Source organism: Pangasianodon hypophthalmus, chromosome 5, assembly GCF_027358585.1.
Source record: "Pangasianodon hypophthalmus isolate fPanHyp1 chromosome 5, fPanHyp1.pri, whole genome shotgun sequence".
Classification (NCBI taxonomy): Eukaryota; Metazoa; Chordata; class Actinopteri; order Siluriformes; family Pangasiidae; genus Pangasianodon; species Pangasianodon hypophthalmus.
In genome coordinates this window covers 14,932,975-14,947,819 of record NC_069714.1, presented here as the reverse complement: position 1 = coordinate 14,947,819, position 14,845 = coordinate 14,932,975, and the positions used below count along the sequence as shown (strand labels likewise).

General features: G+C 40.4%; 1 protein-coding gene across 10 annotated transcripts in view; it reads right to left on the bottom strand.

The window, feature by feature from the left end:
* Positions 1-21: 21 nt before the first annotated feature.
* usp9 (ubiquitin specific peptidase 9) overlaps positions 22-14,845 on the bottom strand; it is a 31,883-nt gene continuing 17,059 nt past the window's right edge. For 4 of the 10 annotated variants that reach the window (XM_026947823.3, XM_026947833.3, XM_026947850.3 and 1 more), the window contains 24 exons: positions 14,070-14,195; positions 13,685-13,822; positions 13,391-13,557; positions 13,167-13,275; positions 12,913-13,059; positions 12,616-12,762; positions 12,226-12,433; positions 11,787-12,007; positions 11,022-11,212; positions 10,663-10,836; positions 10,430-10,571; positions 10,118-10,321; positions 9,460-10,015; positions 8,617-8,740; positions 8,084-8,309; positions 7,847-7,976; positions 7,481-7,666; positions 7,006-7,226; positions 5,651-5,739; positions 5,416-5,572; positions 5,087-5,299; positions 4,226-4,333; positions 1,909-2,004; positions 22-1,811 (listed from right to left, as the gene is read on the bottom strand). In XM_026947823.3, the coding sequence (XP_026803624.1) occupies positions 1,674-1,811; positions 1,909-2,004; positions 4,226-4,333; positions 5,087-5,299; positions 5,416-5,572; positions 5,651-5,739; positions 7,006-7,226; positions 7,481-7,666; positions 7,847-7,976; positions 8,084-8,309; positions 8,617-8,740; positions 9,460-10,015; positions 10,118-10,321; positions 10,430-10,571; positions 10,663-10,836; positions 11,022-11,212; positions 11,787-12,007; positions 12,226-12,433; positions 12,616-12,762; positions 12,913-13,059; positions 13,167-13,275; positions 13,391-13,557; positions 13,685-13,822; positions 14,070-14,195 (4,218 nt within the window). In that variant the 3' untranslated portion in view covers positions 22-1,673. The remainder of the gene's footprint in view (positions 1,812-1,908; positions 2,005-4,225; positions 4,334-5,086; positions 5,300-5,415; positions 5,573-5,650; positions 5,740-7,005; positions 7,227-7,480; positions 7,667-7,846; positions 7,977-8,083; positions 8,310-8,616; positions 8,741-9,459; positions 10,016-10,117; positions 10,322-10,429; positions 10,572-10,662; positions 10,837-11,021; positions 11,213-11,786; positions 12,008-12,225; positions 12,434-12,615; positions 12,763-12,912; positions 13,060-13,166; positions 13,276-13,390; positions 13,558-13,684; positions 13,823-14,069; positions 14,196-14,845) is intronic. The other 6 variants (XM_026947843.3, XM_053234589.1, XM_026947857.3 and 3 more) reach the window with 3 other exon arrangements.

Below are 14,845 nucleotides of genomic sequence, written 5' to 3'. Positions count from 1 at the left end.
TAGAAATGTAAACAAATACACTTTCAAGATTTAGTTTTTCTTTATTCTTGAAGGGCGCAATGTCTGTAATAGTTCTGTGCACAAAAAAAAACCTCACAAAGTGAAAGTTAACATTGCGACTGTGGCTCCAGAATTCAATGTCACTATGGCCAAAACAAAAGTCAGCAAAAAAAAAAAAAAAGGGCAAGAACTCTGTACAGTCAGTATTTTTAAAAAGAACACAAGGACAAAAATGTTCCTCTTAAATCAAATTCTATTTTTTCCGTTTCAGTGAAATACAACAAAATAAATTCTATAAAATAAAACAGCAAAATATTTAAATATAATATGGTGGGCAGAATAATTTCATTTGCAGGAGTATTTGGTATTTTTAGATAATCCAAAATGCTTTCAAGTTACCAATTAAATACAATATTTACTGGTGTTTACCCTTATTCCTAAATATTACCTTATCTAGTTTAAGTTGCCATGTAACTAACCAGCAGTTCTCTTATAGTATAACCCTGCTTCTGTCCATTCTGCTCCAATAGAGTCCCCAGGCAGAATCTGTATTCAAGTAGAATAAGCAAGTGAACAGACAGCACCTGAAGGCTGTCGACATTAGTGGCCAATGTTAATCCTTTTTTTTTTTTTTCTTTTCTCCGTTTGTCTAATACAAGGTTCAACCATGGAGAGACAAACAAGCAAACTGAGTATAGTCCACTAATGCTCCAGGCATCCTGGCATAGCAAACTGTTGCATATACATTTTTTCTTTCTAAAATTCCTATAATTCAAACTAAACATTTATTCCCACCACGAACTGAGTGCCAAATGTTAAGTCAGAGGATACATATGTGCAATTCAGAAGCCACTTTTTTTCTTACATTGATTTAAAAAAAAAAAAATGTAGAAGTGATTTGGTTTGGGGAGGGGGAACGGCTTGTCAAAATAGCTGTCAATTAGGAACTATGGCGGTTAGGATCACAGAACTTCCCTTTGGCTACACTAGTTTGGTGTGAAGCCATGCTAAAACGTTACAGCATATCAACTAGAGCTTTCAAATGATTCAATTAATACCAAAACAGGAAAGGCAATGAAAGTTTCCAGAACAATGTTGTATCACCACTTATGTCAACCAAGCATCAGGATCAGTCAACCATTCCATCATGCCCACAGTCCAGCCATCTCCAGCTCCAGAGGTGGGATAGATTAACCAAGAGTGGACATGGATAAAATAATGTAGAGCTGAATGACCAAAAGGGCCAAAAGGCAGATCAAACTGCACAACTGCGCACAGGTGATTAAACAGGGCTTTTTTTTCTGTTACTTTTTTTTTTTTTTTTTTTTTTTTTTTGCATTTTTGTGGTTTTAAAGTTTTGTAAATCCGCAAGTCTCCAACCAGCATGTGGTGCTGATGGTTTTGAACAGTCAAAACTATTAGAATATGTACACCACTGTCACATGAGACAAGTGCATCAGGCCTGGCTTGTTACGCCACCATACACCATCCACTGCAGGCAGGTTGTAATACTGCAGGGCAGACAGTGATACTCCACCCCAGGGTGAGGAGGACAGGGAGCAGAATTTTCTGGAGACACAGTTTGTGGAGTGACGCTGCATGGTGGGGCCTGGGACCTCGCTCTTTGCTCGAACGTCTTGCGCTCAGATGGAGGACAGGATGAAAACATGGTGCTACTCTTTCGTCTGGGCAGGTGGCACCTCTTCTGGGGGCTCCCAGTTCTCTTGTGCTCGTGGACCTGGACGTTGAGGATTGTTCATATGCTGTGCTGCCGGGCCAGTATATGGCTGACCGTGGGGAAGGTTGTTTTGCTGAAACAGGCAAAGCCCATCTTTAGTGTCACTTAAATGTGGAACTATTTAAAAGACAATTTGGTTTTCCCCCATTTAAATGGGGATTGTCCATTACCTGTTGATACTGTGTCCCTGGAGAGTGTGGATACAGAGACGTGTCTTCTGGTGGAGAGGAGTCCTGGTCATCAGGGGCCTCTTGCTCATCCTGCTCCTAAAAAACACCATTCGCTCATTAAACTTTAAGATCACATATAAATCAAACATTCAAACATGAAGCCGAAAAACAATCATTTATTAATAGAAGTGTGTGATATATTGGATATAAAGTCTACAAACCTCTATTAAAATGGCAAGACTTTGTGATGAAACAACTTAAACCAAGACCACGTCAACCTTTTTCTACCCTCAGTGTAAAATTACAACATATAAAAAAAATAAGTGAAAAACAATCAGAAACATTTTAGAGAAAAATAAAAAAGTTACAATAACCTTGTTGCATAAGTGTGCACACCCTTTTATAATTGGGGATTGGGGATAGCTGTGTTCAGAATGCGGCAATCACATTCAGTCTCATGTTTAAAAGTAATTATCAGACAGCTGTCATCAAATAAAGACCAGCTGTTTCTGTAGGATTTTCTTGACATCATCTTGGTTTCATCTGACTGCTGAAGCTATGGTCTGCAAAGAGCTGACAGTGTCTGTACAGGATTTTACTGTCAAAAGGTACTGATGAGGAGAGAGGTACAAAAAAAAATTCCAAAGACAAGACAATTCCAAAGACAAGACAAAAACCAATGAACACCTTGAAGGCCATCATCATCAAGTGGAGAAAATGGAGCACCACAGTGACTACCAGGAACAGGGTCCCGCCAAAATTTACAAAAGGACAAGACAAAAACTTACCAGGGAGGCTGCCAAAAGACCTACAGCAACATTAAAGGAGCTGCAGGAATATCTGCTAAGTACTAGTTACTCTCTGCATGTGATGACAATCTCTCATATTCTTCACATATCTGGGCTATGGGGGAGGGTGGCTAGATGGAAGCCCTTTCTCACAAAAAACATCCAAGCCCAACTAAATCACCCCAAACCATGTGACAAAATGTATTATGGTCTGATGAGACCAATTCCAAAAGGTATAATAATGCCATAATACCAAGACAGATATTTGGCGCACTATACGCACCAGAACTGGGCTTTTATTAAGGTGGAAGCAATCATGAATAGCCATACATACCAGTCAATTTTGGCATGAAACCTTAAGGCTTCTGCTAAAACAATAAGATGAAGAGGAATTTCACCTTTCAGCATGACAACAACCTGAAGCACACATCCAAATCAACAAAGGAATGGCTTCCCTAAAACAAGATCAAGGTTTTGGAATGGCCCAGCCAGAGTCCAGATCTAAATCCAATTGAAAATCTATGGGGTGACCTGAAGAGGGCTGTGCACAGGAGATGCCAAGCTAATCTGACAGAGTTAGAATGCTTTTGCAAAGAATGGCAAAATGTGTCTGAAAGATGTGACCCTTACCGAGAAAGACTGAATGCCATGATAAAATCTAAAGGTGCTTCAACTAAGCATTAGTTTAGGGGTGTGCACACTTATGCAACCAGGTTACTGTACATTTTTAATTTTTCATTTCCCCCCCCCACAAAATGCTTCTTACTGTTTTCACTTTATAGGCTGAAATTTCACAATAAAGGTAGAAAAGGTTCTGACAATTTATCTTGGTTTCATCACAAAAACCTGCCTTTTTGACAGGGGTGTATAGACTTTTTATATCCATTGTCTTGGTGACCCAGCCTGAGTAAAGCCTTGACTAAGAAGGCTGGCTAAGCAGTGGTGTTAAATGTGCATAAGGGATACATTTTAGACTAGCTTTAGCCTACTAAAGGAAAACCTTACAGATAATCAAGATGACAACATATAAAGGAACCTGGTGGCTGACAAAAAGACAACCAACTATACAACATGCACAATTACTGTTCTTATGCGGAACATGCCAACAAACACAATTGTGCATTAAATAACACACTGATATAAACAGGAAAAACCTACACTTCTCATGAATACAAAATACATTGTTTCTTCACCCAGTTACACTAAGACTTCTATATTTTATGTGTCCTTTAAGCCAATCATTTGGTGAATGTAGGTATTTAAAAAAGGCACTCAAACACACTTAATACAAAAGGGTCAACTGTAACACTATAGCCAAGGCTTAGAGTTTTCGATCATGTTGTGCATGACAATGTGGGAAGAAACAGTCTGAATACATAAACACATTGATATCTGGACAAAAGACAGTTAATTCACAGTGGGGATTGTTTGTTTGTGGGAGTGGGTAATGGATTTAGCTTCCCCATGCGCTGTGAACACCAATGGGTTACGCAGATGGCACCAGTGTGGCCGGGGCGTACGAATCTTACAGTGTGCTGCTGCTGGCCTGTCACTTCCCCTGGCAAAAGCTGCTGTGGCGAGGACAGCTTCCGGCCTGCGTCCTCTTCAGACACCACCTCGTGCTTCGTTAAGTGACACTAGTTTGAAATGGCAGTTAATAGTGTATTCGGTATACTACACAAGTGTCAAGCGATACTTTAACATTATCAAATTTCCATTATTTTAAGCTAAACCAAACAGGCCACGGTTATTTAGCTAAGCAAATAAAAAAAGAATTAAGCAGAAAATGAATTAAAAAGAATAAAAAAGGCTTATCCATTTTTTTTATAAATGCTCACAATAATACATTTACATTCTGTCTGGGAAAATCAAAATAAGATAAATTAAATTTTTCGAAAACTCAAAGCCCTATCTATAGTTCAATATAGTACTGGCATATTGTGGTCACTAAACCATGCTAAAAGCACAACTGAAGACAAATAGAATTTAATAAACAAACTCTGTTAAAATCCCAGTTAGCATTCAGAGACCAATTCGCCTTAAATACATACATATTTCTGTTATATAATCTGGTATCCAAATACGTTAACATAGATTTAAAATGGGTTACTGAGTAACCAACATTAAAACATTTAATTAAAACATTTAATAAGTCTACAGTACCAAAAGGGAAAGTAACACTTAATCAAGTTTACAATTATGTGCAAATTAAACTAAATGGGTATTAACAAGTTAAAAAACTACAAATGGAAGCCATGTTTACAAAATTATGATGTGCCTCTAGCAAGCAATTTTATCTCCTGATAAAATGTTACCATGTTAGCATTTGAAATACACATTTTATGCTACCGGTTTTAAAGATTTGCGTGGGCAGTGTGCATTTTCCATACCTCCTCCGGGCACAGCTCACAGGCCTTGGCTAAAGTCATGCGGGCACTGTGGGAACGCTCCAGGAAGTAGCCATTGGAGGTCTCATTGCTCTGAACAGGGGGTGACCAGTTATTATACGTGTACTGGGCATTGCCAGTATATGGCCTGCGCTCTAGCTCATCACCAAGCCACTCTACGGCCCATGTCCACTTTCTCTTCAGGTCTCCATTACTCTGTAAACACATACAGAAGAAGGATATGTTAATGAGTATGGAATCATTAATACCTTTATTAACCAGTGATTCTAAATAAACCTGCACATATATTATCTCTAAGTTATCTGGGGTACCTGAAGAATCTGATAGGCAACTGAGCAATTGCTGAACAGAGCCACCATGCACTTGATGCACTGGTAAGCTCTCTTCTGGTAGTGATTTTTAGAGCGCTGGATGGTGTCAAACAGACCATCACGATCATCTGGGATTCCCTTGAGTACATTGTGGATCCTGGTGGATCACAAAGGAAGAATGAGTAACAATGTAATTCAAGTAGTGCTGGTTTGCAATCTGCTAGTATCAGCTGACCTGTGAGTTTGCCAAGAGTCTTCAACAAGCAAGATCTGTAGCAGCAAGTCCAGGTAAGGCCTTAGCTCATACGTGTAGGAGTAAGCAACCTATTTAAAAAAAGAAGAAAAAAAAGAAAAAAAAAAAAGAAAAGAAAAAAAAAGTTTAAATTTACATTAACGCTCAACAAATAAGCAGCCTACTAAGCCTACTGTGAACTATTAGGGAATTAAACACTTAAGGACATGTTGGTAAAGGAAAATAATCAATGACACTTGTACTTTTTATTCCTTTATAGCTACGTTAATGTGGAATGTTCATGAAAAAAAATGTCCTGTTATCACTTACAACAGCTACAAAAAGTTGTTTCCTCACCAGACTCTCTATGAATGAGCTGTTACTACAGAAATGATAATATTTGAACAAGTGCACTGATATAAACTGTGTCCCCAAAACTACTGGCCATGCCGTGCAGATAAAGAAAAATACCTTCTAAATCAATCAGAATCAAGCATTCAACAGTAGCTACGTTTACATGGACACTAATAATCCGATCGTAATTGGACTAGAAGCACAATCACATCTAAAAAGTCACATGTAAACACGTCAATCGGAAAGAATTGGCCAAAACCGATTAAAATTTCATTCGGATTGTAAGGGGTGGTTTAAACCTTTTCTAATCCAATGGAGAGGACATAGAAACACTTCATCGAGTTGAAAATGAAACCAGATAGTTCTGCGCATGTGCAATGACATACAAATCACGTAATGACGTATGACGCACGGCTGTCAGCGGTATTGGGGCTCTGACCGTAGCCTCACCAGGTGCCATGTACCCCTCCACCATTGAGCATAGTGTCATAAATGACTGTCGTGTCATCCTAAAATTCTCCTTCCACTCCTCGTCTGTGAAGTGGTGCAAGACGACATTGTCCCACCGGTCCTTGCTTCAGACCCTCATTCACAGACGCCTTGTTCTGGGCTCGGGAAGGGGCATTTTAATTGCTTGATAAATACACGCAGCACCGCACAAAACATCACGCGCTCGTCGTCTTCTAATTAGCAGCTGAAATAGGCAAATGTTAAGTCTGCTTTTTAAAACGAAAAAAAGAAGCAATGGCAAGAGCGTGGCTGCTAGCATCTGCGTGCTGGAACGGTGGGAAACGTGTATTCGTGCACTGTGCGCATGTCAGAAGATTCTGTCATGTAAACGCGCATATCAACCCGATTACTTTATTCAGCGTTCTTGTAAACACTGCGATCGGATTAATCAATCTGATTGATTTCATTCCGATTGAAACAAAAAGTGTCCATGTAAACGTGACTAGTGTTGTGGTTTATAATCTAGCATTAACAAAGCAATGAACAAAAGTTACCTGCCACAGCAGTTCACTGAGCACAGTGGAGGAGAATTGCGGGTTCTCCCAGCAGCAGAAGCGCAACAGTTTGATGGTCTCCTCAGAGTTACTGCAATCCTCAATGATCTTCTTCACATAACTGGTACGCACAAACAGGATCTCAGCCACCAGCTGATGCAGAGGCATGATGGGCTGAGTCAAGCTGGGATCACCATATGGGTTTGCAAGAGGAGGGTTGCCTATACAAGATCACAAAAATTATGATTTTTAACAGAACAGTTTGTTCTGCCGTAGCATGGTAATGGTAACAAGCTGCTGTACATGTGCCTTCAGCTCCAGGCAAAGCCAACGAGGCTCAACCACCTGGAGATGGCTGCTTTGTCAGTCACACAACACTGAGCAAGGATGTGAATCATCATCAGGCACCAGCTACAGAAACTGGGACAGAATACACAATATTTGTGGAGGGGAAGAAAATTGGTATGAAACTCACCATTTATTGAGGACTGCATACGGGAGGTTACATCGCAGCAACGCACCAGCTGCGACACCACTGTGTACAGCTTCCCCAGCTCAGCATATTGGTACTTAATGGGTGGGCCTGGGCCCTCATCCAGAGCCACCAGCATGAAGGTGGCTGGCACACCAAGCTTCAATAGCTGTGTCTTCTCTGCCAAACCTACACCAAAGATCAGAAGTTAAGTACTGACCTATACTCAAAAACATGAGCAATACCATTCTACACAATCCTTTTCAACGACATCAGCCCCCTTACCTTTGGTATTCAGTCTGGCTAACAAGGGTTCCCTTACAGGATTTTTACTCATAAATCTTTTCAGAACAGGTCTTAATTCCTTACCTAGGTTGGCGTACATGACAAAGAGGTTGAAGTACTGCTGCAGGTGACGGCCATGCTCCGACACCTCTCTCCGTAACAGGTTGAGCACAGCACGTAACAAGTGGTCACTTAGGCTCAGATTATCACAGCCCTAGCACAAAGTTCAGAATCAAGTTAAAGATAAATCCATCCAAATACATTAGTATATCTCCATTTAAAATTTCACTGTTCAATTCATTATGGATTTGATGAGCTTACCTGACTGGATGGTCCGGGTGAGGCAACAGGTGATGGGTAAGGTCCATCTTGCAGAGAGAAATGTGCAATAAATACAATGAGCTTGGAGAAGGCCCCCCGCACCTCAGCACTAGGGCACTCGAGCAGGTACTCCGAGAAGCGGTTTGGGTAGGAAAATAGGGCGCTGTGTGCAAACCAGCAGCGTACATTCTTGCTGTGTCGAAGGAGGATGCACAGGGCATCATACCTAAAAATGAAAGGTATGCAATTAAATATTAAAATAGCCTTATTTTTTTTTTTAAACATTGCAAGGATCTATCTTGAAGTAATAAACTATATATTTTTTTCTTTCCAAGAAAGTACTAAAAATGTACTGGGAAGATAACCACAGCATTACCAAAATAAAGAAGTGTCTACTATTAAAGCCAATATTTAAACAATATTTGTGTTTTTGTATACAGGGAGTCTTTAAGACAATCAAGCATCCAAACTCTTCAGAACATTTTTAGTCATCTGTAAAAATCCCACTGCAATCCTCAAGAATGCTTACATACCAATCACTGGCTGGGCCACGGACAGCTTTCTTGGTATGAAATCCTGTGCTGAAGAGGAATCGAGCAGCGAGCTGAATGCTAATCTTAGCCATTTCTTCCGCTTCAGGCAAAAGATGGTCTTGTCCTAATTAAATGAAAATAAGGGAAAAACAAATTAATTCCCATGATGCTAATCACTAATTCTTAATGACTTAAACACTGAGCATTTTAACTCCATTAATAATGAATTGTCTCAGAACATGTTCTCACCAACCCAGAGACAATTTATATTAAAGACATGAACTTAATCTCATTCTAACTGATGACTACTCCAAAATGAAGTTTTCTGCATTATCAGCCTTGGACAATTGTCAGTCTAATGACTGATTAATTAATCAATCAATCAATCAATTACATTATTTGGGTCAAACAAATACAGAGCCAAACTGTAGGTGGAGATTTTTTTTAAAGAAAATTTGCCAGCTTTAGACTAGGTGTGTGTATTGGGATCCTGCAGGACAAAAAAAAAAAAAAAGTCAAAAGTTTTCCTTAAATGTGCAATTTTAACGAACAGCTCTCATGGAGGCTTGTGGGGAATGTTGCCAGGGTTCAGCAGAGTTCATCTGGAAACCCTGGTCACAGGATAAAGATCAAGTTCATCAACATTAAACGAATTACAGATGAACTATTCATTTTTTCATCAGTGGTTTCCTGTAGTGGCCCAACCTAAACACTGCCTTACTGAGCTCCAAAATATAACCCTATTTCTGTAAAAACAATAGGAATGCCTTTATTCATAGAGCCATTGCTCCATACAGCTCAGGTTTTATAAACTGTGAATGAAAAATGAACTAGTAATATTACCTGGTGGTGGGTTCAGATAGACACTATTACAGGTTAGGAGTTTCTTGATGAACTGAAAGTACTCCAGGCTGTACTGCATGCGGCTGTGCATGAACTGCACATTCTGCTTGCGTACGCTGCACTCAATGGCTGGTGGCATCTTGACCTGGTGGGGCTTGCTGCTTACTGACAGCTCGGAGATGTACTTCACTAGCTCACCATCCTTGTCCAGTGAGTCCATGCGCTCATAGAACAGGATGTAGGCGTTCCACCAGCGCTTCTGCCTCCGGTAGGACATGCGCTTCATCATGTGGTCGAACACTTCGCCCATGTATTCTCCACCAAAGCACTGGTTCTTCATCTCCTCGTCATCATCCATCTTGCACTCTGTGACATCGCCATCGTCAAACTTGTACCAGCGATTGGTTTCACCCTCGCTGCCACTGCCGTTCCTCTGGATGATGTAAGAGTAGTAGTGACCACCACTGGCCTGGCCTGAGTGCACCAGCACACCCACAAGCCTATAGCGTGAGCTGCATGGTGCCTCTGGCTCCGAGGGTTCATTCTGCTGGATGACCTGTATTTTTATCACCAACAGACAAATGCATCTGGTTATAGGATAAAACAGAAGCCATTCATTAAACCCTGTAGATCATGACAGTTTTAATTCACATGGTACCTGATTCTCAGGGTGGACATCAGAGCCTTCCAGCTTGGCTACTCCTGCTACTGTATAGGGCTCCATGTCTAGTTCCCGGGGAAACTCAAAGTAATCATTAAATTTAATAGCACATTCCCGTTCCCAGTCATAATCAAATCGCTTCAACTGGATGGCCAGTACTGGAGGCAGCTTCTTAATGAGCAAGCGCTTCACTGTGTCCACCTGTACATTGCAAAAATCAATGCTTCACAATTCAACAAACTCTTAGATCACAGAATCAAACTTTAAAAAAAAATAAATAAATAAAAAAATAAAAAAAACATTGCTTACTTTCTTGTTGCATTTTTCACAGTGGTAGGCATTAGCACCCTCAAGCAAGTCACCCTTCACATACTGCTCCATGGAATCAAGCAGATTCTGATGATTTCTGATATCTACATTCAGTGTTGTAAAGGATTCCTCACATTCATACCTAGAAGGTGAGACATATAATAAAAATGATCACAAGTTATTAAGAACATTCATATTCAACCAACCAAATGTTGTGTTTGAGCTAGACATACCTATGAGGGCATCCCTGACAGATCTTCTGATCAGCAAAGGAACCGCCAAGCACTTTACTCAGCATGGGAGGATGGCCCAGTGCTTTTAAAGCCTCGTCTAAACTATCTACAAGTGAGTTGAAGAACTCCAGGGCATCATGTTGTTCTCTCAGATTCACTGGCTCGCCCCACAACCTGCATGGAGAGAAAGAGCCGCATAGCCAAATTACATCACCGAGCTTCACACCTATCAGGTTTCTACACACCAGAGAGACATGCAGTCATCAGAAGTGGCTATGTGTTGTGAAATATTGTGCAGTGTATTGTCCTCAACATGAAAGAAAACTTTTACATACAAATCAAAGAATAAGAACATTTACCTAAACTGTTTCCAAAAGCCTCTGGGAACATAGTACTGCAGTCTGGAAGAAGCAAGATGTCCAAAGATCACCTGCAGGTGACGCAGAACCCCAATGTTGTACTCTTTCCTGTCCTCTGATTTACTGAGTGATGGCTTGTCATCAAATTGGTGGTGATAACTGAAGACCTCATCACGTGGATCGACATTGCTCTGCAAAAACATCAGCAGTTACTGACACCTCCCAGAAACAATCAGGGTTAATTTCAGCTAACATCTGACCAAAAAAAATAAATAAATAAAAAAATTTTCCCCCCTCTAAGAGTGGCAACCTCTCACCAAACCCCTTTATACATGAGCCAACTACGAATGAGTCACGAGTGAGGTTTAAGAGTAGCTTCAGATTTAAAAAATGAATTCACGCCTAGCTTTCCACTTCAGTATTACACTGAACGAATGTGCAAATTTGCCCTCAGCTCTAGGCAATGCCAACGTGGCACAGACACCCAGAGATGGCCGATTTATCAGTTACATGAGACTGAGAAAGGATGATCATCATTATCATCGGGCAATGATTTCACTGTAGTTATAATAATTTACAAAAAAGAATGGAGAATAAAGAGCAGCAGGGCAAATAGCTTCCTTAAAATCTTGTTTTTATTTCATGCTTTAGAAGGGAAACTCTTGAGTTAAGATGACAGCACCACTCTAATTTAGAATATAGGGTCCAGGCATGCACATTTACACTGGGGCAGTGTGCACTATACACAGAAAAGGTCACTGGTACCTCATTATCTTGTTTCTCATCCCCAGACATGTCATCATCCACATCACTGCCTGTGCCCTCAATAGCCAAAATGCCATTTCTGATGGGTGGGATCATGTAGAGCTGTTGGATGACTGAGTTCATATAGCAAGTAGCACCTGCATTCTTCAGCCCCACAAAGCCTTTAGTGGGCCTCGGGCCCACTGGTGGCAAGTACTCCCATTCTGTAAGTGCCTCACAACCTGCAAGGGGATTTTCAGAAATACACCATGTAAACACAAACATAAAATAATACGGTTGCACATCTCACATGTCACGAGCAACTTAATCTAGCATATCTCAGTTCATGCTGTACTAGCTTGACACTAAAGCGCCTTTCCACAGTTTAGCCATTATAGTTAAATATTAGTTTTAAAATATTATAATAATAGTTTTAATCCGAATAGAAAATGATCCATACCTGAGTAGTACATGTCAGTTAGGGTGTCAACAATCTGTCTGAGATTGCGCATACATCCAACAGCAAGCGCGACCAGGAGTTCAAAGCCAGCTGTGATGGTGGCAGGAGTGCTACACACAGGTATGGCCTGCTCAGGGGGGAACTCTCCAGTCTTCATATACTGCAGGTAGACATTAGAGGCTGGGAAGATGAAGTCATCTATCAGCTCCTGGGGAAAAAAGTGGCAGTGGTAAGCAAAAAGCAACACAAAAGACAATCCGTACATCCAGAACTGACATCTTACTTTGATGCCATTCTCCCATGCAGCTACAGCCAAATATAAAAACTCCTGCCTCATGACTCGATCAGAAAACAAAGTTGTTAAAAATAAACTAGGACTGTATGGCTCACCTTGATGAGGTTGGCTCCCCCCTTTTCACAACCTATATAATACTTCTTTTCTGCTGTCTGGAAAGCCAGTAGCTCCTTTGTGACACCAATATGACCCTCTAATATGGTCTCTTCCACCCCTGTCTCTCCAGTTCGCTTAACCTCGTCCTAAAAACAAAAACAAAAAAAAAAAAGAAAGAAAGAAAAAAAAAAAAAGATAGGAAAAAACAAACCTTGAGACTGCATGCAAGTGAAACCCAAATTCCTGGAAAAAAAAAACCAACAAGTTCAGTGAAAAACTGCTGGAATTAACCATACCTTGATCCTTTTCAACCAATCAATCTCATTGTTGAGTAGAACTTCTGCATTGGGGAGGTTGATATTGCTATTATATGCGTAGTTGAGCAAGTGCCTCAAGAGGGTGAAATAATCACCAGCGTGCTTGGCTCGTTCTTTTGCAGTGCTCTAGAACATCCAAGAACATACATCAGCAAAATGATGCTTTTCAAACTGCATGTTACTTTCCTAAGGTTATTTAATTTTCCCAATAGTTAAACGTGCTCAACACTTACACCTAAAACTGTGAAGAGGAGAGTAATAAAGAACAGGAGAGGCCTGTGACCCATGCAACATCTAGTGGCCATGAGGAAGAACTGTTCTTGGGCCATTTGGCGAACAGATCTGGGAACAAACAAGCAACATAAAAATAATGGCCCCATGATACAGATCAGCATACTGAGCAAACGGGAGGTTTGCCATGGTCAGTACACTTGCTGAGTGAATATGTGCGACTCACTTGCTCTGACAGTGCAACAGTAAATCAATGATGAAGGTCTGCCAGGCCTTCTCTTTGCTAAGTGCATCTAGCGCAGTCGGGATAAGGGCAAAGCAAAGGGTCATGACCTCCAATGCCTCACAGCACACCTGCTCATCCTCTGCATCTGGCTCATTCCCTGCATTAGTCTACAAAAGAACATATAGTACAGAGTATGCATTGTAGTCCAAGAGTAATATACCATTTAGGGGAAATTTTAGATTTGAAAATCGCTGAAACCACATATAATGATAAAATCCAACACTGATATGGCACCTTCTCATAGATGTTGCTGATGTCCTCAATGGAACTGAAGACAAGTTGAATAGACCCACAACCAGAGGCCCAGACAATCTTCTGAACTGCTCTGATCACACCGATGTCTGGGATATACTTAGAGGCCTGGAAAAAATTCTGTGTGAGAAAGAATAAAAACTCTACATTTATTTTACTTTAGTTAGAAGTGAACCTTTAAGACAGAAACAGGGTCAGAAAAAAAACAAGCAAAACACAGACAAGATAAAGTGCTATGAACTCAGACGGACATTGGGTTATGCTTTTCTTCGGATGAGCCTAAAACAGATCCTCCAGGTTGTGTGATCTCAAAAAAACCAAGGAAACATTTACTACTAAGAAATGCTTTGAACCATTTGAAGTATACCTCATCAGAGATCTGCTGAGCCAGACGGATGGCCACATTGCGCAGCATGCACTCTGCTGAGGGATTTGGGATGTTTTGCAGGGCGCTCTGAAGCACCAGCGCCTGGTCATGAGTGGCCTGGTTTATCTGTGTAGAACCAGAGAGAGAGAGGCCACATTGTTAGGTTAATGAATGAAAAAGACAATGAAACAACAAAAAAGCCTGAATAAGGTACAAAACGCTTGGTGGCCGAGGAGGGGGAAAAAAAGAAAAGAAAAAAAAAAAAAAAAAAAAAAAATTCACTTGTTGGGAAAATTTTTTAAAATAATTTCAACCACAAATGCAGGCTCAGATTCAGACTCAGATTTAATCACAAATATCACAAAAGTAATTTTCTGGGAAGTGTAATTCCCTAGATTATATAAGAGCATCCTATTTCAAAGTAAATTCACTCAGACTCAGAGATGACTTGCACTTTTTTAGAAGTAAGGAGCGAATCGTTATGAAGCACGGGCCTGTAATCGAAGTACTCGAACTCTCAAGACACCATATACTCTTGACATTTGCTGAGCCCCAGACAGAGAGAGCCAGTATAGTCTAAATGTGATGGAAAGTGCTCAGCAAGGGGACCCTTAAGCAAATTGTACTGAAAGGTCACATTTGCAGACACGAGTGCACTGACAGATCTAGCAATATTTTTTTTTCTTTATATTCTTTTATTTTAATCTTACATTCAGAAGTGATTTGTTAAAGAAAAACACAGCAAACAATTGCTATACCTTATCTGATAATCAGTA